The sequence below is a fragment of the Melozone crissalis genome, unplaced genomic scaffold (assembly GCF_028551555.1).
Source record: "Melozone crissalis strain CALT ecotype California unplaced genomic scaffold, PUWL_Pcris_2 ptg000027l_1, whole genome shotgun sequence".
In the NCBI taxonomy this organism is placed as follows: domain Eukaryota; kingdom Metazoa; phylum Chordata; class Aves; order Passeriformes; family Passerellidae; genus Melozone; species Melozone crissalis.
Window position 1 is genome coordinate 27,175,629 of NW_026535805.1, and position 20,136 is coordinate 27,195,764.

Here is a 20,136-nt window from a genome sequence, read left to right on the forward strand (position 1 = left end):
AAAATTTAAGTGAGAGTGAAAACCTGCTCATAATTTTAATCTTACATGACTATTACAAAAAATTTATGTAATAGCTACTAAGTGTCATTGAAAGGTAAATGAAAAGCAAAAAATATACTTTCAAATGAAACACCAAAAAATTACATCCACAAAAAGAAGGTATAGCAGAAAATACTTTAATTTGCATTTTGTAGATTCAAACATAGCAAAGATTCAGAAGTGTTTAGATCTCAATAAGCAGTTCCAACATTGATTCTGATTTTAATAAATATTACATTTTAATAGGATAGCTATATGGAGAAATTGTAAAGTGATGAATTGCTGATTGCTACTTTATAAACATGAGCATCAAGATTATTTACAACATATTACAGGTCATTTCCCAGAAAAGCACAAAGCAAGGTCAGATAAAGGCAACCCAACCATCAAACACAACTCAAGAAAATGTGGCACAGTGTATTTCATGCACATACAATGACAGCACAGATCATAAGCTGAAAACTAGGAAAACACTTATTATTCCAGCTTACACAAGTCTCTATATTTCATTGTTTAAAATTTATATTCTGACCTACCTTCTCAGGCACTGAAGAACAAGTTACTCAGCAACAGTGCCCTACTTTTTACCTATGTAGTTTGCACCAAGTCTTTTTTCACCATTTCACACAAGTCTCCGTGACTTGGGAACAACTAAACATTTTTGTCTTTGTCTTCTCACTACCTCTGGGATTACAATCATTGTGTCATTTGTACAAGAAAATGTACTACTACTCTGGAATGAATGGCAGACAGTGTTGACAAGCTGATCTCCAACAGGGAGCTGGAATTTAAAATAGTTTACAGATCATGGACGGTGTAACTAACCTTATTCTTTAGTATAAAAAAAAGAGCTGTAAATTTTTAAAATTTATTTAACATATAAAGAACTAAGTCATCCAACTCACACAGCAAAACTTCATAGGCAGCATAGTCACAGAATGTACATCAAATACAGTAAAAAAGATGGTGACAGGAAAATTGTTTCAACTAGATTTGTTACAGGAAAAATCTTATGTCCTATCTCTACAATGACAGTGAAGTGAAATGCCTTCCATATTTGATCATCAGGAGATATGTACCTTCAGGTGCAACAGAACTTAGACACACAATTTGCTGTTCAGTTGCACTCCTGTGTTCCCATGACACAAAGTAAAAGAAGAAAAGCTTCATGTCTCTTTATGTCCTTACCCTACAGTATTTGCCTTGTGCCAATGAGGGCTGCAAGGACCAGGTGTCCAGGATCTGCATGCCTGAATCTCTCACCTGTCCCATGAGCAAGTGCATGATTCTGCTTCAGTGTCTGTTGATTTTAGCCAGGCACAGGTGGAAAAAGAAAAAAAAAATAGCAAGTTGCATCCCCAGGAGGAGGCTGGAAGCAATTCACTTTCCCCACACAGCAAGGGGAAAAAAGGAAGAAATGTTTCTGAGACTTAAGTCCTTCCTGGGTCAATGCAGTCATACAGTTTTGTTTTTTATTTTAACTAGAAAATCCTGCCTAAAGCTTTAGGCACTATAATATATAACAATACAGATAAATCCCAGTTATAGGGCACTCCTCACACAAGTAAGCCTACAGTTCTAGCCCTTGCAGGTCTATCCAAAAGGCAAAGAATTAACAGCCCATTAAAAATTACACTCTTTCAATATATACAATTACTCAGAAGATTTGGATATTCTGTGTAACTCATCTACCAAACACAGCTGTTCACATCTGAGCTACTTACCTAGATTCCCACTTCAATTTAATAGAGAAAAATAAACTCTGAGGGTGCAAATACAGAGCTTGGAGGAGGCCAGATGAATCCACCTAGAAACCTTCTGCTCCTCTACCTAACTAGAAAACAAAAGCCTGTGATGACTTGCTCATACACAGGTGCCCACAGGCCAGAGAGGCTACTAGGAAAAAACATAACATCCCCAAACTGGCATCAGCTTCTCCTAATATCATGTCCAATTACCTACAGGATTAAACAGAAACTTCCACTTGGATACCAGTTCACTGCCAATTTGTGCAACTCTCACCAAACTTCGTAAGGGTGATTTGGAATTTTTTTTGTTTTTTTTTTATTTCCCTTTCTATTCTTTTAAATTTCATTTAGCATATCCTAGTTTGACACAAAGGGGTTAACTTTCTTAAGCAACAGCATTTTTTATAAAAGCCAAGTATCAGCAGAATAGTCTATTTCATTTCCAGTCAGGTAGAAATTTGAGGCTAGTCTGGAAACAAAGGACAGAGTGTAGTCCAGCCTTCAGAAAATTTCAGCTGTAAAGGAACACAGTATGGAAGCCAATACAATTACAATCAATTATATAAATAGGTCACTCAGTATCTAATAGGGTGAAAAATGTTTAAGAGCACTTAATTTTGTGAAGACTCGTTTTTAAAAACAAGAGATGTATCTACACTGCACCAGCACTTCCTACATTCATAACACCTAACTTCATTTTTAAACATGCTGGTTTAAAAGAAATTATTACTTCATTTAAAATTTAAACCAATATTTGGTTGCTACTAATGGTAATGCTGTTTCTGAATTCTGGTTTGACACTGGTAAGTTATCACTGACATTTGTGGACAATGATACATGAGTAATTTCTTATTTTATGAAAGTAATGTTATTAACATACCCGTTTTTTTATGGTGAATATCCTTTTAAAGAGATACAGTATGGGTTTGCATAGATAGAGTATGTGGCATTAAATGTCAGTATGATTATGAATTTTAAAAAGCATCTTTTTTAAAAGTGACTAGAAAAGCAAGTTATTTTTACACTGACCTTTTAACATAGCACTCAAACATAACTCATAAAGAGCAAATTTATTTCCATGGCTCAAAGACCAAGTGTGCTATTTCAACATTTAAGACACTAAAAAGACAACTTTTGGAAACTGAACTTGTGATTACAATTTAGAAAAATAATATGGAGTAAACAGAAATTTGATTGACTGAGGTTTTTCAGCTAGCAGGACTCCACTAACCATTTCCCCTGTCCTGACCTCTACCTCCAAGTAAATGCAGGTAAAAAGGCTGCAGCAAGGGGCTACAGAAAAGTCACTTTCAACTCTGCTGCATCAGAGACAAAGTAATAATTAAAAAAAAAAAGGTGCTGAAAAGCACAAGATAAAGGTAAAAAAATTGGTGTCATCATGATGCAAAGAAGCCCAGCATGAAAAAATTTCTGCTCAGTAAATTTGCTATTTTTAAGTAAGTTTCATTATTACAGTAAGAAGCTAAAACTCAGCAAGAGCCTTATTTCCTTTTTGTGGTTAGTTTTTTTTGTTGTTATTTTTTTCTTTGTTTGTTTGGAGGTTCCCCCCCCCCCTTCCTTTTGACAGTCAGAACTAACATACCAAATCCTCAGAATACACTGAAGTTCAGTAAATGGGGACACACAAGAAGTGAACCCCCCTTTCCAGACAGGCCAAGTCAGAGTGGAGGTACATTTGTTTTCATATAAAACAGCTGTCTCAGAAAGACAAGGAAATAAGAAAATGTATGAAGTTTCAGTACAACAGAACTGTGAGCAGAAAACTTACAAAATAAACAGATCAGCATAATTTACACATTTAAAAACGATATATTCCATTCATAAATATATTTTCTAATTAATAACCATTCCTAGTTTAAACATAAATATTCAAGTTGGGATTTGATTTTACTTTTATCAGTTCATGTGAGTCCTGTAAGGATCAGTTCCTTCTGCTCAATGCAGTCATGTAAATGATCTTCACTATTGGGCTGTGCAAAGACCTTCATTACCTAGTTTGTTGTAATAAAACTTTAAAATTCTGCAACTCTTTTATACTTGTGGAAAGCCTGTAAAATAAAAACCATCAAAGTGTTACCAATTCAGCAAAAGAGAAATACAAATTATCACATTCATTTTCCTTTAGATTTTTCCTCAGACAATTCTGTTCTCAAAAGGTCTATTGACTCTCCATTTTACATTAACATAATATATGACAGGGATTAAAGTTTATATATAATGTTTAATCATCTCAGCTTCATTTAACTTCTAAAAATCCCTAACCACAGGTAGTAAAGTTTATTACATTCTTTTATCAGATTGTTTAAATAGATTGTTTAAACAGGAACAGATTGTTGTATTCAAGATCTGAAGAACTAACATAATGAGCAAAGCATGCTCTATGTAAACCTCTTTTAAAGCTGTTAAAATGATTCATCATTTGAAGGAGATAAATTTGATCAATTTTTTGTTAAATGTAAGAGACTTAAGTTTCATCTTGCAGAAGGTAGATTTATGAGACTTGAGACCGGATGAATTAGATCCAAACATAGAATGAAGACTAAGGCTAACACTCAGTTTGAAGGCATTAAGTTTATCAATGTTACTGGTAGTAATTCAGCCTTTCAAAACCTACAGCTATGTGTACAATACTTTCTTTCCACAGAAACTGAGTATTGGCACTGAAGTTTTATATTCTTCTACTATTAAATTTATAACATTTTACCTTCCAAAGGCATTTACAAGAGCAACTATTTCTTGTCGTGTGAGCTGAAAACCTTTTGATGGACTGTTCTCAGGAAGGCTCTGTATTTCTTTCTCAGAAAACAAGATCTTCAGAGCAGTTCCCAAGCCTTGAGTCTATAAGAAAAGTCCAATATTTTAACATCAGTAAAATCATTCCTTCAATTACTCATAAAACCATAAAAAAAAAAAACACAGTAATCTAGGTAAATTTTAGTACCAATTCTTATATACTGACCCTCAAGCCAAATAACTGTACAAAAACCAGGGCACTAATAGAATTGCATGACAGCAATTGTGTACCAGGTTTGCATTTGTTTCCTCAAGTATACTTGCTCTTCATCCTTGTCTTCTTCATCTCTTCTTTTCTCATCTCTTTTCTTCTTGGTTATGCATATGAAAATATGTCCATTACACAACTTCCAGTTCCTTCCTGTCCCTCAGTTATAGATGCCCCAACTCCTGCAGGAGCACATCTCTCCTTTCCCTTTGAAGTCAAACTAAGTTTTTTTATGAGGTATCACAACACACGTACTTTTTCCACCTTCAATTCTACTGGCAAACAGTGCAGCTTCAATTTCAACCCCTCTTTTCTATGCAGGAATAGAACAGAAGTAGCTTTTCTTATTTTCACTTTTAGTTGGGCTACATAAGCAACCACTGGCTTTGACAAGAAGTGGTTGAAGCTGGCTGCAAGAGAATTTTACGGGTCAGGAAATTTGGCCTTCTTTAGTTCTTAGTGAGGAGGAACAACAACAATAGATCAGAAGTATGAACTAAGACAGGATAAGCAGAACTCCAGAAATTCAGCAGAGACCAACAAATTTTTGATGCTGCAAACGCTTTGAAAATTGCACTCTGATAAGTTTAATGTAATACAGCGGTACAGTACAACAGGCACTCCAAAATAACTTTTCTCAGTCCAGACTTAAAATTAGTCTTGAGGTTTAAAATACTGTTGTCAGTAAAATAAAAACAGTAGGAGCCAAGAAAATGAAACTGGCTTTCAACTTTCAGCTTTTCTGGGCAACTTTGCATTCATTTGATGCCCTCTGCATAAACTGTGAAAATCTGTATTATTGCTTTTTCTTACACCTCAATTTGTGGAGTTAAATTTCACACTGGATTCCCTAACAAGTAAGTGCTGTGTTTAAAGGAAGATTTCCCATAAGTGATTCTACAAGGCTCCTCTGATCACTGAATACAAGTAAGATATTAACTGTTAGATGAAGCATCTGCTTTAAAAGTAACTCTTTTAGAACACAAACTCTATCTTTTAGTAAACTACACAGCTGTTGACTAAACAAAACAAACAATTCGAAAAAAAATTAAAATGCTTAACAGTAAGCTAAACATATATAGATTTTTAATATATAGGTAAGGATACCAAGGACCTAGCACGTGCAGAAAACCTGAATGCTAAGGTAAGAGGTGTCCTGCCAGAATGAAATAGATTATTATCTTGGGACCTGCCCCTGCCAGAACACACAGACCTACACAAAATAAACTGTACCTGCAGCTTGCCCCACAGCCTGCATTTGTCACATCCAACACAGTCCATTATGCGGGAGATGTTCTTGAAATGCAATCTGAATTCTTCCTATCAGTTAAAAACAAAATAAAAAAGCTTAAGCTAATGTACATGTTAGCTTTGCAGAAACAGAACATTAATGAATGTAGTACATTAGAAATCTAGTACCATTAGAATATCAATTCTCTAACCAAAACTGAACAAAACCATTGTTTTATGTAGTCAGGCCATAACAAAGATCCATGAAAATCCAGAATCTGGTTTCCAATCCACTTCTAACAGTTAACCCTTAAAAAATCCCCCAAAAATACAGAATATGCAGGGTAATGCCTGCATTCTATACACTGATTTCCTACCAATTTTCTCCAAATTTTCTGAGGTATAAGTACTGTATCTGTGTCCCTGACCAATTTTTTTCCATTATTCAAATCCTTTTTGAACAAACCATCTTTTTGACAAACAAGTTAGAATTCCAAAAGATATTTTCAAAAATATGGGTAGATTGTTGCTGTGCAACTTCAGACAGAGCAGGAGCAAGAACAGTGCAGAACTAACCAAGCTGATCTCATTTTTTTTGAGGTCCAAAAAACACTGGCTGGGCTGATAAAACACTGCCACTTTTCTAATAGCATTTTTTGTAATGCTGATGACATTCCAAACCACTACTGAAATAAGTGTTGTAAGTGTTAATAAATATTAAAACAGAACTTCATTACCAACTATGGAATTGCAATTTACACTAGTGGCATGTTAACACCAGAATGGGTAGGTACAGCATTCCCATTAGGTTCCCATGTCTAGGAACTAAGTTTTCTAATGTTAAACATCATATTTATGAGACTATACTGTATATTGTGTTCTATTATATAAGTCATCATTTTGTAAAGCAAACACGACTGGGTGGGTTCTTTTTATCCAGGTAATTATGAAACAGTTACTTTACTTGAAAATAAGCATCACTGCATTTACTGGTAATACTCATGTGCCCCACCACAGTCCAGATGCCAGACTCAAGGCACAAAGCCAGAGATTTCAGTCTTCCTGGATCAGGACAGCACCTTTAAGTTGATTAAAAGGCCTCATATACAGCTCTAGAAAAGGCAGGGATAAAATCTTACTCTCAGCAGTGTTGGTGGTAGGCAGAAGGACTTTCCAAAGTAACACAGCCTCACTCCAAAATAGGTATTTTGGATGTCATTCAGAAAAGTAGCTTTACCTTTAGTGATTTGGCTCCTTTTTTATCTCCAGCAAACATGGACTTTTCATCAAAGTGCATGTGGAAGGACCTAATAAAGACAAAATGCAATCAAAACAAATGCTAGCATAAACTACAGCGCTCAATTAAGCTTGGTAAGCAGCTGATGCCATCAGCGTAAGATATTTTTCAGAGTTCCTAGTCCTTGCAGATTAGGTCTTAAAAAAATACTCAATGGTATTGGTTTTACTGTGCAATCACTGCAACTTGAAATCTGTTATTCAGAGTTTGTTCAAATTAATACTGAAACTGGCCTAATGTTTGCCTTCCAACTGATCATTGCCTGGCTACATCTCAATTACCGAGCAAGACCACGATAAGGGCAGCAATGAAACCACACAACATGTTACCAATCAGAAAAACTAGCAAAAAGGAGAGCAAAGAAACTGAACTTAAGAATATTATGGAATAAATAGAAGGAAGAGGGGATGGCCAAACTACCAGAGGTTAAGTCTGTGATAAAAGCTGAATTACTCAGTGGACCATTAAAAGACTGTATGTACTACTTTCCTTTTCAAAATAAATCACGTGCATCTTATACTGAAGAATCAGAAAAAGCAACATACAGGAAGTAGCCCAGGGTGTTGATTTGTTTGGGGTTTTTTGAGTGCTTTTTGTTTGTTTTTAAAGACTGGTATATTCAAACCTCAAAACTATTAATCTGACCTATCAAATGTACAAATTCCCCTTGATCTCTCCCATTACTTAAATTTTATTTCTTCATTCCACTCTCCTTCCTGTCCTATCCTATCAAGGAGTCACCTATTCTCACTTCCAAATATAACTAAAAATTTCAAACTGCTGATAAAAACCCCCTCAAGCCTTACTTGGTGTCCCTGAAGATATCTAGCAGGAGAGCTTTAGACTCAGCATCCTCGTGGCCGTTGCCGGTGTAAAGGTCGACAACGGCACGCTCAAAGTACGGAGCGACCTTGGACAGGGCGCGCAGCTCTATCAGGTACAGGAAATACAAGTTCTTCAGCCTCCTTGGTCCTTCTCCCTTCGTTTCAGCAGGGTCAAAGCGGCGAGTGAACTCCTTCACGTTTGGTCCCCAGCGGGGCTTCCCCCACGTTTCTACACAGAGGAAGAAAAAAGGGGGGCAGGGGTAGTAAAAGAGACACATTTAGAACATAAAATAACTAAGCGTACCCCGACAATTTTAAGAAAAAACAAAATGCATATTACAGATATTGCAGAATTCCATTCAGCAATTTTACCTAGACATACCTTCAAGAAGATAATTTGCACACAGATGTAAGTTGATGCTAGCGTGGAGTCCAGAAATGAGTTTATAAAACACTCTTTTCTCAAGGCACAGACCTGTCCAGGAAAAATGACAAACAGATATCAGACTAAATACTGGAAAAAATTCATTACAATTAATATATCCTGACATTTTAATGAGGCAAGTCTGCACTGTTGGCTTTCAAGAATTACAATTACAGCATTTGAGTATTGTTAATAAGCCCTTATAGCCATCATAGGAAAAGCTTACCTTCTATTTTTTATATAAGTAATACTATTAATGACATTTGACATTTTTGCTTGCTATTTTTGTGTTCTAGTAAACACAGTCAAATAAGGATCTGTTCAACTGGCACAGAAATATAATCTGTTCAATTACACAAAAATAAGATGCCTCCACTGTTTGAGCAATAAATTTCAATTGATGTTGAATTTTGACAGTCTGGAAATCAGAAATATATTGTGACCCATCTTAATTCCAATTAGAGCTACCAATGAATTAGAGGAGTGGCCCTAAAGAAAAACACCAAAAGGCCCAGAAAAATCTTACAGCACTGGAAAACAGCAAAAATATCTCCTTATAGCTGTACTGCAAAGTCACTGAAGAGTTTAATGCACAGGACAAAACCTTGGAAAATATGACTTGATGAACACAGACTTCTACAGCATAAATGGCAATACAGTGGCATTGAGAGGTCAGAATATAATTTATATGCAGAAATTACTTACAATTCCAATTAGAACCAAAGTTAGAGACTACACTTGAAATTTAAGAGTTTGTTCCTCTCAAAGACATGTTTGGACAACTTTCCTGCCACTCCAGTCTCCACAAATGGAAGCAGGAAGAGCTGATGGTGAAGGCTATCTGTGAGGCTGACATGTGTCCTCACTTAGACATTACATTTTAAAGGCATGTAAATTTATATGCTTTCCTACCATACCACCAGACAAGTAAAGGCTTAAGAAAGGCAGAATGAACTAATTTTAAAAGTAAGTACATTTGACTCAATTTTCTGCACACCTCCAAAATGGGATTTTGATTGCTACTACTGCAATAATAATTTCCATTTCAACATGAATAAAAAGAAAATTGCTTTGCCTTCTAAACACACAGACTTGGATTATAAACTGGGAACAGAGCCACCAAAATCTTTAATGTTCTTTAAAGCTGTTTCCAAATAATGATGCTTACCAATATTACTACTAATAATGCCTCTGCTTAAATGCCTGAAATAGCCAGAAAATTCAAAGTAACTGGCAATGAAGTGAATTCTCTCTTTATGAAAGATAAAACACTTAAACATTTAAGGAGTATGCTGTCTAAGTAAATGAGAAGATTTTTAAAGACTCTCAAGGTAAGAGGTATTTGAACAACACTTGAAAGCTCTGCACAATTTACGAAAAAGCCTACATTATGAAAAATATTTGAGGAGATGAAAAAAGGGCTACAGTGTTCCTTCTAATGAATATAACACTACATTAACTCATCCAAGAGCCTTTACCTTCTAGCCATGTGTAGAAAGATTCTCCTGTAAATACAAAGTACATGGTTAAATGAAGAATATTCATTTTCAACATTACAGCATCTTTATATTACTATGCATACAACATCAGCTGCCATCTAATTTACCATGAAGTTAAATAATTTAGCTATTAAAATGAGAATAGGCACTGAAGCAGCTAACTTGGAGGTTGGTTTAAATCTGTTGGGGACAGAATAGGAGAAATACATGAACAAGCATGCCTAAGCTACTGGTCAGGGCATTCAGCAGTGTATGGAAGCACAAGTTTGATAACTTGCACTGCTGGTGAAAGACATGATGGCAGAGTGCAATTCTGACAGCCTTCACATTAATCTGCCTAAAGCTTTCCTTCAGACTTAGATCTTTTGCCCAATAGCTTTCAGTTGGCTGAAAAATCTTTAAGTCTGCCTCACTGTAGGCAGATCAAATACTTTCTCCCCACTCTCTCTCAGTATTCCCAAAGTCAAGGGCATTCAAGAAAATACACAAGAAATTGTCCCCCTTCTTTTAAGGGATCTGACATCAGTATCAATGGGGTTCTGGAAGAACTAATAACATTATTACAACACATATTCTGTTACAAGAATAAGAACCAAGAAGAGAATTGTGTTTTGCTCTTCTCCACTCCTTCCCTTACTCCAAAAGAAAGTATGAGTCAATTAAAAACAGTTTCTGATCAATAACCTGCATAAAAAAATACCTTTCCTGCTCTCTTATTCAATAACAGAAACATAACTTTCCTGCACTAATTTGATAACTCTAAAGTGAATAAATCCAAAATCCAAAACTCTCTAAATCTTACTTCATTTCTGCAGGTCAAGGAAAATAAGATGACTTACCATCATCTCCTCCTTAGAGGGGGAAAAAAAAAAAAAAGCATAAGCATTAAAAAGATAATTTCCACAGCAAAGCAGTAATGAAACACAGACTTTAATACAAACACTCAAAAAGTACAAGAAATCTTATTTAATTTATAAAAAATAGGCTACTTTCCTTCACTCCATTCTTACTTCTCAAGACCACACAAGACTTGACACATTATAATAATGAAAGCCACTAAGAAATTCAAATCTTAGCAGCAGCTGATTCACATACTCTTAAAAGCTGCACTTCAGCTTCAGAAAAATGGTTAAGAAGCCATAGTCTTTAGATTGCATTGGTCAACAATCAGTCCAGTGTTCCTTCCTGAAATTCTGATCTCTGCATTAAATAATTCTCACAATGCTTTTTATTTGTGTGGATCAGCTTTTAGTAATTATAAATACTGAGGTATCTTGATTTTCTAGTGGATGATGATGTTTTAACTGAATCTATTGGCTAACAGTTATTTTTTAAGGGAAATAATACACACTGACAGAGGAAAGCTGGTTCATTTGAAAGACCAGGTTATAGCTTTCAACTTAAATTTGAAAACAAATCCCAAGTTATTAGAATACTTTTTTTAAACAATTTTGCACATAACTGATTCTTCCTAAGTGTCCAGTCCTTCAAATAATGCAATTATTTGTACACTTGCAATACATTATGCACTATGGATGAAAAATGTACAACCATATTACACCAGAGTAAGCATGAACTGAAGTGACTAAACTAAATGCTTTTTGAAAAAAGAAACAAGAATACAAAAGTCCATTTTGAATGGAAAACTAGTGTAACACTCTGCAAACAGTTTGAGACTTACAATTTAGTTTTCATATCAGCTCACCTGACATTAATGAGCCTATTAATAGGGATAAGATTAGGCATGTACATAATTATCACACGCTTTAGTCTAAATATTAAAAATGTACAGCTATTCTACAGAAGAAATTTAAAAAGCAGAAAGCACACCTACAGATTGAAGATTGCTATCTGTATTCCTTGTACTGCAACAGTCACTATGTTAAAAGAAGTGCATTGGAAAATAAAACAGGCAGGACCCACCCCTACTAGGCGCCAGTGGATTTAAAGGACGATAGACAGATCGAGGCCTAAAAAATAAGTTAGAAAACACAAAGATCAGTTTTTAGCTAAACTGAGGTACAAGTATAAAAAAATGGGCTTCCCCTCCCTCCCAATTACTTGAAGCAGTTTTCTTCATAAATGCTGTTCCATACTCTCCAAGCAGAAGGCCCCTTGTATCCAGTGTAACGTTCTGGATTGAGCAGCAAATCCACATACTGTGCATCTGGAGATCTCTCATCTAAATAGGAAACATTTTGTTACATATGCTAAGTGATCAATTGAAAAAGATTTAACCAGTTTCACAGAACTAAATATAACTAAGAGGTGTCATATAATACTATTCTGTCTCTCAGTTGGATTTTAAGTGCCATTTATGTAAAAATGCAGCAATATACACACTAAATACAAAGCTCAAAAGCACTAATATATTCCAAAGTCTCCTGTGTCTCTAATTTCTATAATGTCTGATGATCATCTATGTTGCTTCTTTAAATCTACCATAAACACTTGACATACACTATATTCCCTTACCTTAGGCTAAAGACATAAACAGTGTTTTGTTTTAAATGGCTTCCAAATTTAGGGTTTATCTGGCAGTATTTGCTTGGGGGTGTTGTTTTTATGAAATGGATATAACTGCATACAGTAGGTTCTTAATAGAGACAAGCTCAAAGTAGTACATCTTGAAGCTGCTACATACTGTAAATTTATTTGCTAAACCCATTTTCCTCCAAACACCCTCCTATACTGGCAGAAAAGTCTGAATCACATTGCTTAACTGTACAAAACTTTCAGCATATTGCAGAACATATCTCTTAGTTACAACAGGAAGCATGTTACTTAAGCATGTTACTTAATTACATTAAGAAGCAATGTTTTTAAGCAGTTACTTAAGCTGCTTAAAAACATTGTAGAAACAGAAATTGTTTCAAGCTACAACAATTTCTTACAAGTAAAAAGCAGGAGGAATTCACCACTCTTTGGAATTCTAGGTCAGGATCAACTCATGCTTAAACAAACCCCACATACAACACAAGCCGAAAGTCCAGAGACTTATTCATAGGAATAGGCCAAGAAGTGCCACGTAGTACTTCCTCAGATATCAAAAAACCCCACAGAAACAGAGAGTGAAACTGCTCTAAAAAAAGAGATGATTCTGCATGAGCAGTTAAGCATTGCTTCAGCAGCAGCAGCAAAAACAAAGCAAGGACACTGATACAAGACAGACAACGAGTACCAAATGAGAGAAAGTCAAATTACAGCTTTACTTATTTATTTGAGAGTGTGGCTAGCCTAAGCAGTTCCTACACTCCCTGATCACTTCAGGGTCCATTTTTCTTCTTGTTATCCACATACTGAGTTTATGTTCTCTGCTGAGCCATGCAACAGAAAGATGGAAAGGTGACCCAGGTCAGTAAGTTTTTTCAGCTAGATCAATTCTCTTATCTAGTTTATGATTAAGCCCAACAGGAAGAGAGGAGAAGAGAGCAAGAGTTTCTGCTTCCTCCCCATGACTCCCAGTAGTTATTCTCTCTCACTCTCCCTGCCCCAGACGACAAATGCACCCGACATGCCAGTTCATCACAACAGCGTGGGAGGTGGCAGGGAGATGGCAACTTACTTTCCCGCTATTTAGGTAAGCCTAATCAGCTTACCATGCAGAAAGATGCACCAGAGCCAGTGCAAAAAAAAACCCACACTGGAAGAACACAGCTGGGGACAGCCTCCTCCAGCAGGGCATGATATAAGGAGAGATGGAGGTAGAATCAGGAACTACTTAAGTTGGTATAATTTCTAAAAGAAATGCTCCTCAACTGTACCTTTCACAGCTCAGTATTACTAAAACATGCATGTAGACAACTTGAAGATAGTAGAGACAAGAGCAGATAATTCCACACAACAGTTCAGATCTACAGTAATGCTCATCAGCTGTTACAGAAACAGCTCATATAGAAAGTATTCAGATCAGACACAGCAGAAGTACTGAAAGAGAAGTCCACTGCTAAGTCCACTGCAGCTGCTACTCTCTCAGATGACACCAAACACAAGCCTAAAGGTAGAAGAAAACATCTGGCATTATGCCCTAAATATTCCTTGCATAGGAAGCTTTCTAAGGTATTTATTAAAAAGGACTTTAGTAGTCAATCCTGAAGATGGCAATTCCCACACTTACCTGAAAAACATTCCTCTGAACTTTGATTGTTACAAGCAAATAAAAAGACTCACAGATGTGAAGGAGAGGAAAGACAAAATCTAGTATCCTAATGTTTTAACAATAAGAAAGTCCTTTCAAATGAGGATGCAGAAATCATTTGGAAATAGCAAGGCTGGAAGAGGAACAAACTCAATCCAAGCATAGTAAAATAGCAACAAAACAATATAGTAGTAAGAAACAACCAGCTGCAAGCCATTTGTCTTATATTTGTACTAGATGCATTTTTTTTGTGAGAAGCTTCTTAAAAAAGTGTTAGCCCTCTCCCATTTACCATCTTTTTTATTTTCATAAATATGTCCTGTTCAATATACTAAAGGGAGGTAACAGTAAATGTGCACTGTGTAGGTTACCAAACACTCCTTGTAACATTGCAAAAATTTGCACTTTGTGTGTATGATATGATGCTATCACCTTTCTGTCACTTGGAACAAAATTAAAACTTCTTAAAGATGGCTATTTGTACAGAAAATATAATCTTTTGCATTTTTTATGAGACAGCAAATAAAACAAACACTATGAAAAAGCTTCAACATTTTACCATCAAGTTCACAAAAATGATCCTGTGAATCGTCGTATCTTGCCCAGTCAATGAAAGCCTCCTTACTTTGGTTACTGAGGGGGAAAAAAAAAAATTATCTTAAATTTTTAATAAACAATGCAATGTCAATAAGAGCTTCTGAAAGAAATATAACCTACATATAGCTTGGAAGTGGATTCTGAGTCAGTATATCTGAAACTTGAGAATATATGGAGCTACTCCTTGTTAACTGCGATGAGATTCAAGCAGGCATCAACTGCAATACTTTCAAAAGTCAATTTGATGTTGAGACAAAGATTTCACCATTATTTGAACAAACTGCAGTGACTTCTCTTCTTCAGTAAGAGCTTGGTAAAATATGTTCATAGTACATTTTTAACACATTTCAAAGTACTACTTTAGCAGATGTCACTTTGAGGGTGGGGGAGGAAGGAATCACCCTATTTTCATAACCTATACTTTCAATGAAAGCTACAATTGTTAATGCCTTACTTTTTACTGGGAGATTAGATGTCTAAATGCCTCTTCTAAGCTGAAGTACTCTATGAATATGATTTGTCCTAAGCCATTTTAATAATAATGGCATTCCACTCACTCTAGCATTTTCAAAGGTGCACTGTACTAGAGAGACAAATAGTTTGAAGCTCCCACACTATGAAACACAAACAGTGCCAAAACCTTCCTTCTGTGACTGTGCAGCACAGAACTGCTGATGCCACACTACTGACAGCAAAATGTAAGCAAAGTTAAGATTGGGAACTCTGCTCTGGGGTGCAGGGCTGTGCCTTGCAATTAGAAAAACAACCTATTCTGTTTGATCAAACTAGCACCAGCTCAACGCTACAAACAGAGGCAATTCTACGAGATAAACTTCTAACCTTCTGCCAAATCACAATAGGAGACATACTTGGCATTAGGTGAGGAAATTCTCTGCTAATTACCAAGTGACAAGGTTTGATAACCACAAGAAATATAACTTATAAAGAAAATCAACTCAAAACCAAGAGGATAATGTAATGCTAGATAGAGAACATGAAGGTTTTCCTGCAAAGCACAAACTCGTCCTCCACTTGCAGGATCCATTACCTGCTCTCTTTCAACTTTAATTATCTATCCTACTTCCATAAAGGCATTTTCTCTAGCTCTCCATTTACAGTGTCACATTCTTTTGCCTTACAGAAATGGAACAGAATTAATAATTTCTTACTTCCCCTAAAACACCACACACCTGGCAGAAACTGTCATTTTTTCATGGCACAAGAAAGTTTCAAAATCTTTACCAGGCAGAACTGCTGAAATTTGTGGGCAAAGACACCATATCCCTCCATTAACAGTGAAAATTTGATTTTTCTATTTCTGCTTTTCAAAAGTGAGGAATCCAGTAGAGTGCTATGTTTTCTAGATACACAGAAGGCTGTTCCACAGACTTCTGTGCCTAGGGGTAGCATCATCCTGAAGAATTCCTCCCATCCAACCTTGACAGTGCCATGCAATAAGCAGGATCACAGAATTGATCCAAGTTAAAAATAACTTTACCAACAACAAAAGTAGCTCAACTCCCTGATCTGGTTCACTGAATGATCACAAATAGGCACATCAGTGCAACAGTGGGACAAAGCAGGACCAAACCCCTTAATCCAACACAGTTGCTGAGAAAAACGAATAGAGAAAAGGTGGTTTTATTTGCAAGTTTCTTCTGACTCTTGATGCTGTAAGATACCTGTTTTAAGTAATATCAAAGCATACTTTAAACAACAAAAAAAAGTCTACTTATCATTTAATACCTTTACCTTCAGATGTTCTTGCATCATTCCCCATTTACTTTCTAATGGGAAGAATGAAGAACAAAAACCACCACATCAGACAGGGGGAAAAAATGTTCCTTTCTTACTATTTTTGTGGTGTTGATGTAAATCACAGCATACCTTAAGGTACTGTTAACCGCTCCCAGCTTGTTAGCTTGCTCACAGTCTTCCAATTCTTTGGAATTATTTGCTGCTTTTGAATACTGTAAAAAAAGTCATATTAATTATGCAAATGAATTACTGAAATCCTCAAGAACAGGTGTTGTGAAAGGTCTTTCTAAGTTTAGCAGTGAGTTCCCTAGTATTAGGGAAGATCCTCTAATTCTAGAAGCAGTTATGGTTCTGGAACATTTCTTACTTTGATTTTTTTTTTTCCACTTAAATTCATTAGGCTGATTTCACTCTGAATTTAACTGCTACAGGGAATTCAGCTAAAGATGTCAAAATTTTGTTTTGCCTTTTGATTAAATTGAGTTCTTTTGTTATGAAGCCCCCTACATGGAGTGTTTCAGATACTTATTTACCATCTTTTTTTTTGCAAGTATAATCATATGCCAAGTTTCATTTCATTTTAGTAGGCATATTTTTTACTTTTGGCCAGTTTCCCTTCATGCTTCCTTTAATCCAATTCATCAGCCCACTTCAGATGTGCATGGGTCTGGAAGACAAGCTTTTTCAGCTGAACTCAAATTTTGCTTATTTTAAAGACAAAATGGAAATGTATGCGCTGAACTTTGATTCTGAAGAAGTTTTTAAATGTAATCCACTGAAATACTTACTTTTGGAACACGTCTAAGGAAAACATTTGCAGAATTAAAGATTATATTCCACTATTCTATAATAATATGGCTATATGGTTATGTAAGCAGGGAATTTAAGTCTGGCCAGCATAAAGATCAGAAAGTTCTTCTATGTTTAGGAACATAAAAGGTAGTAACAATGCTGTCTTAAAAGACAAACTCAATCTCCCCCTTTTGGGGGTTTTTGGATTGGTGGGGGGGGGGGGGGGGGCTATGTGTATTTTTTCCAGACTAAACCTTAGGTCAATTATTAAAACAAATAAATTATAAATTCTAAAAGAAAGTAAATTTTTTCTGTGGACAGCTTTGTGGTCAAGATGCCAGAGGCAAAGTACCACCATAATATGTATCACTAAAAAAAAAGAAATTTTATTAAAATTGTTCAGATGAGTAAGCAGAATTATTTGCTATTTAAAAATGCATTTGCCTGGACCAACAAGAGGAAAAACAGCAGAAGACCTAAGACACAAAGGAGATTAGAAAAAACAAATAATTTCAATCTTGTTAGGGGCCTTGCCCATATATGCTTACTCCAGAAAGAATTTCTCACTCAATTTCCTTGTATTTGGCAGGCATTCTTCAGCATTGTATGGATGTTAAAAGGAAAAATGGGAACAAGGAATGGCCTTAACCTAGACTGAAACAGATACAGCTGATGAAATAACATACAGAGATACTGAAGCAAACATTCTGCATGTCTAGAGTTGCAAACCAATCCCTACCCTGAAGAGAAAAAAGGTTACTGCCAAGATTAGAATCCTAAATTAAAAGTTTCTAATAAAATGAATATTCAGGTCTCAAAACATGTTTCCAGGCTTTCCTATTCTCCAGTGTTTAACAGCAACAGTTGCTGGATCAGTGCTCTGTGACCCCTGACAAGATCAGCACAAAATATCTGTTCTTGCCAACCAGGATCTCCTAAGGCCAGTTACTGGAAAAAACAATAGAAAAGAAGGGCAGGAAGTAAATTACGAAGTTGAATGTTGTAACCTGGAGTTACTGTATCCTGTCCTTTGCTTTAAAGATTTATACAGCTTTAATGTCTAGCCACAAAATATGCATTCACCACTCAAATGCAACAGAACTATAGAAAAGGAAATTACTGTGTGCCTCTACAGCACTATTTCAAAAGGCTTATGGTGGTGTCAAGAATTAAAAAGACATCCTCTATTGCTAACTGCACTCCTGTGGGGAAGCTTTACAAGTGTAACCTTGGTCTTTGCAGCTAGATGAGCATTCAAAAGAACTGTTGTCTTCATTGCTCAGCAAACAAAAAAAATCCCCCACAAAAACCCAAATAAAGCTAGAAGTTTACAAGCTCCTTTACACTAGGAGAGAAAGGCAATGGAAAACTGGACAGAAGCCACAGAAAACCTCTCCACAGGATTCTACTGTGAGTGTATCTATTCAAGAGATTCTAAGTGTCATTATTAAAAAGATGCCTTTGGTTATTTTCAGCTTTCCAAGATACTATCAGGATGAAAGACAGAAACTGGACATGCATGTGTTCTCAGGGAAAAAACCCACCCTTTTTTTAAATCCAGTACTTTACATATAAACCATAAGGCTTAAGACTTCCCCAAATGGGAAATTAGCACAGGCTAATAGCACAGTACTTGCACAGTCCATGAAACAAAACGTTCATTCTAAAATGAATTTGGTATTTCCTTACAAGGGATATTAAATGAGATTGTAAATTTTTAATTGGCTCTACGAAAGATCACTTAACTGAACCATAAGAAGTAAGAAAATGGCGTAGGTAAGATTCATGTCCATTCTGATGACAAATTTCATCCAGAAAAGCAGCACATATTAATGTCTTCTACTGCAGATTAAAGGTACAGAATTGCCCAACTTTCAACAGTTTCAACAACCTGCAAGGCAGCTCAAAGGAAACCACTGTAGCAAACATACAGCAAATGACAGCTTCCCAAAGAATCTATCCAACCTTCTTTATTGTGGTGAAAGCAAAAGGCATCCATTTTTTCACTTCCTAAATCAAATTTGGTATGCTCGTGTGAAGTATCCAAAGAACAGCATATTCTTTGGTTACTATTTAACACCTTATTTATGGCTCTCAAGATTAATCAATCAGGAAGCTCAAATTCAGAAAGAACCTTTTCTGAAACCGTTTTTAAAGTTTACAGTCCCTCTCTTTAGGAGGCATTATGGCATTCCAGGAGTCATTTTCTCTACAACCATGCTTGGAAGATAAAAGAGTCAATGAAAAAGAGAACTGGCAACACATTATTCAGCTAAAACACAAGATCTGCTGCCCAGAGATAGTGTCAGCTTTTCAGAAAAACAACTGCTGCTTGTACTGGAATGGCAAACAACTGACATTTAGGCCATGTGAGTGAGAAGGATTTTTTTCTTCACTGATTACCAGGAACCTTTAAATGAAGAGGCAGTCTTTACTTCAAAGTGAGTTAACAATGTATGTGTAAAAGAAACAAGACTTCTTCCTCTTGAGCTAAAGCTTGGACAGATTTGCCTGCCCTTTTCCAGACAGCAGCACACAAGTCATCAAATCACAATGAAGTATTCATCTCAGCTATCTCTGATAACCTTTCCTGGCATGACATCTAAACCCAATGCCAACACTCCTGTTCATAAGTCCTTTATGATCTGGTGAACTACACCCAGTCTGCCCTGTGAGGTAGAAAGCACTGGGGACGATGGAGATACGATAGTTAATCAAGAGGTTAAGTGCTTACAATACAGTCAAGGCACTCAATGGGAAGATGTCTC

The 20,136-nt window shown here is 36.0% G+C and overlaps 1 protein-coding gene across 1 annotated transcript in view; it reads right to left on the reverse strand.

Moving 5' to 3' along the window:
- Positions 1-23: 23 nt before the first annotated feature.
- ERO1B (endoplasmic reticulum oxidoreductase 1 beta) overlaps positions 24-20,136 on the reverse strand; it is a 29,117-nt gene continuing 9,004 nt past the window's right edge. Inside the window, exons 5-16 of the mRNA XM_054280329.1 lie at positions 16,706-16,788; positions 14,781-14,854; positions 12,145-12,265; positions 12,007-12,053; positions 10,923-10,934; positions 10,063-10,089; positions 8,543-8,635; positions 8,143-8,389; positions 7,277-7,346; positions 6,043-6,129; positions 4,513-4,646; positions 24-3,856 (exon numbers count right to left, since the gene is read on the reverse strand). Of these exons, the coding sequence (XP_054136304.1) occupies positions 3,796-3,856; positions 4,513-4,646; positions 6,043-6,129; positions 7,277-7,346; positions 8,143-8,389; positions 8,543-8,635; positions 10,063-10,089; positions 10,923-10,934; positions 12,007-12,053; positions 12,145-12,265; positions 14,781-14,854; positions 16,706-16,788 (1,056 nt within the window). The 3' untranslated portion in view covers positions 24-3,795. The remainder of the gene's footprint in view (positions 3,857-4,512; positions 4,647-6,042; positions 6,130-7,276; positions 7,347-8,142; positions 8,390-8,542; positions 8,636-10,062; positions 10,090-10,922; positions 10,935-12,006; positions 12,054-12,144; positions 12,266-14,780; positions 14,855-16,705; positions 16,789-20,136) is intronic.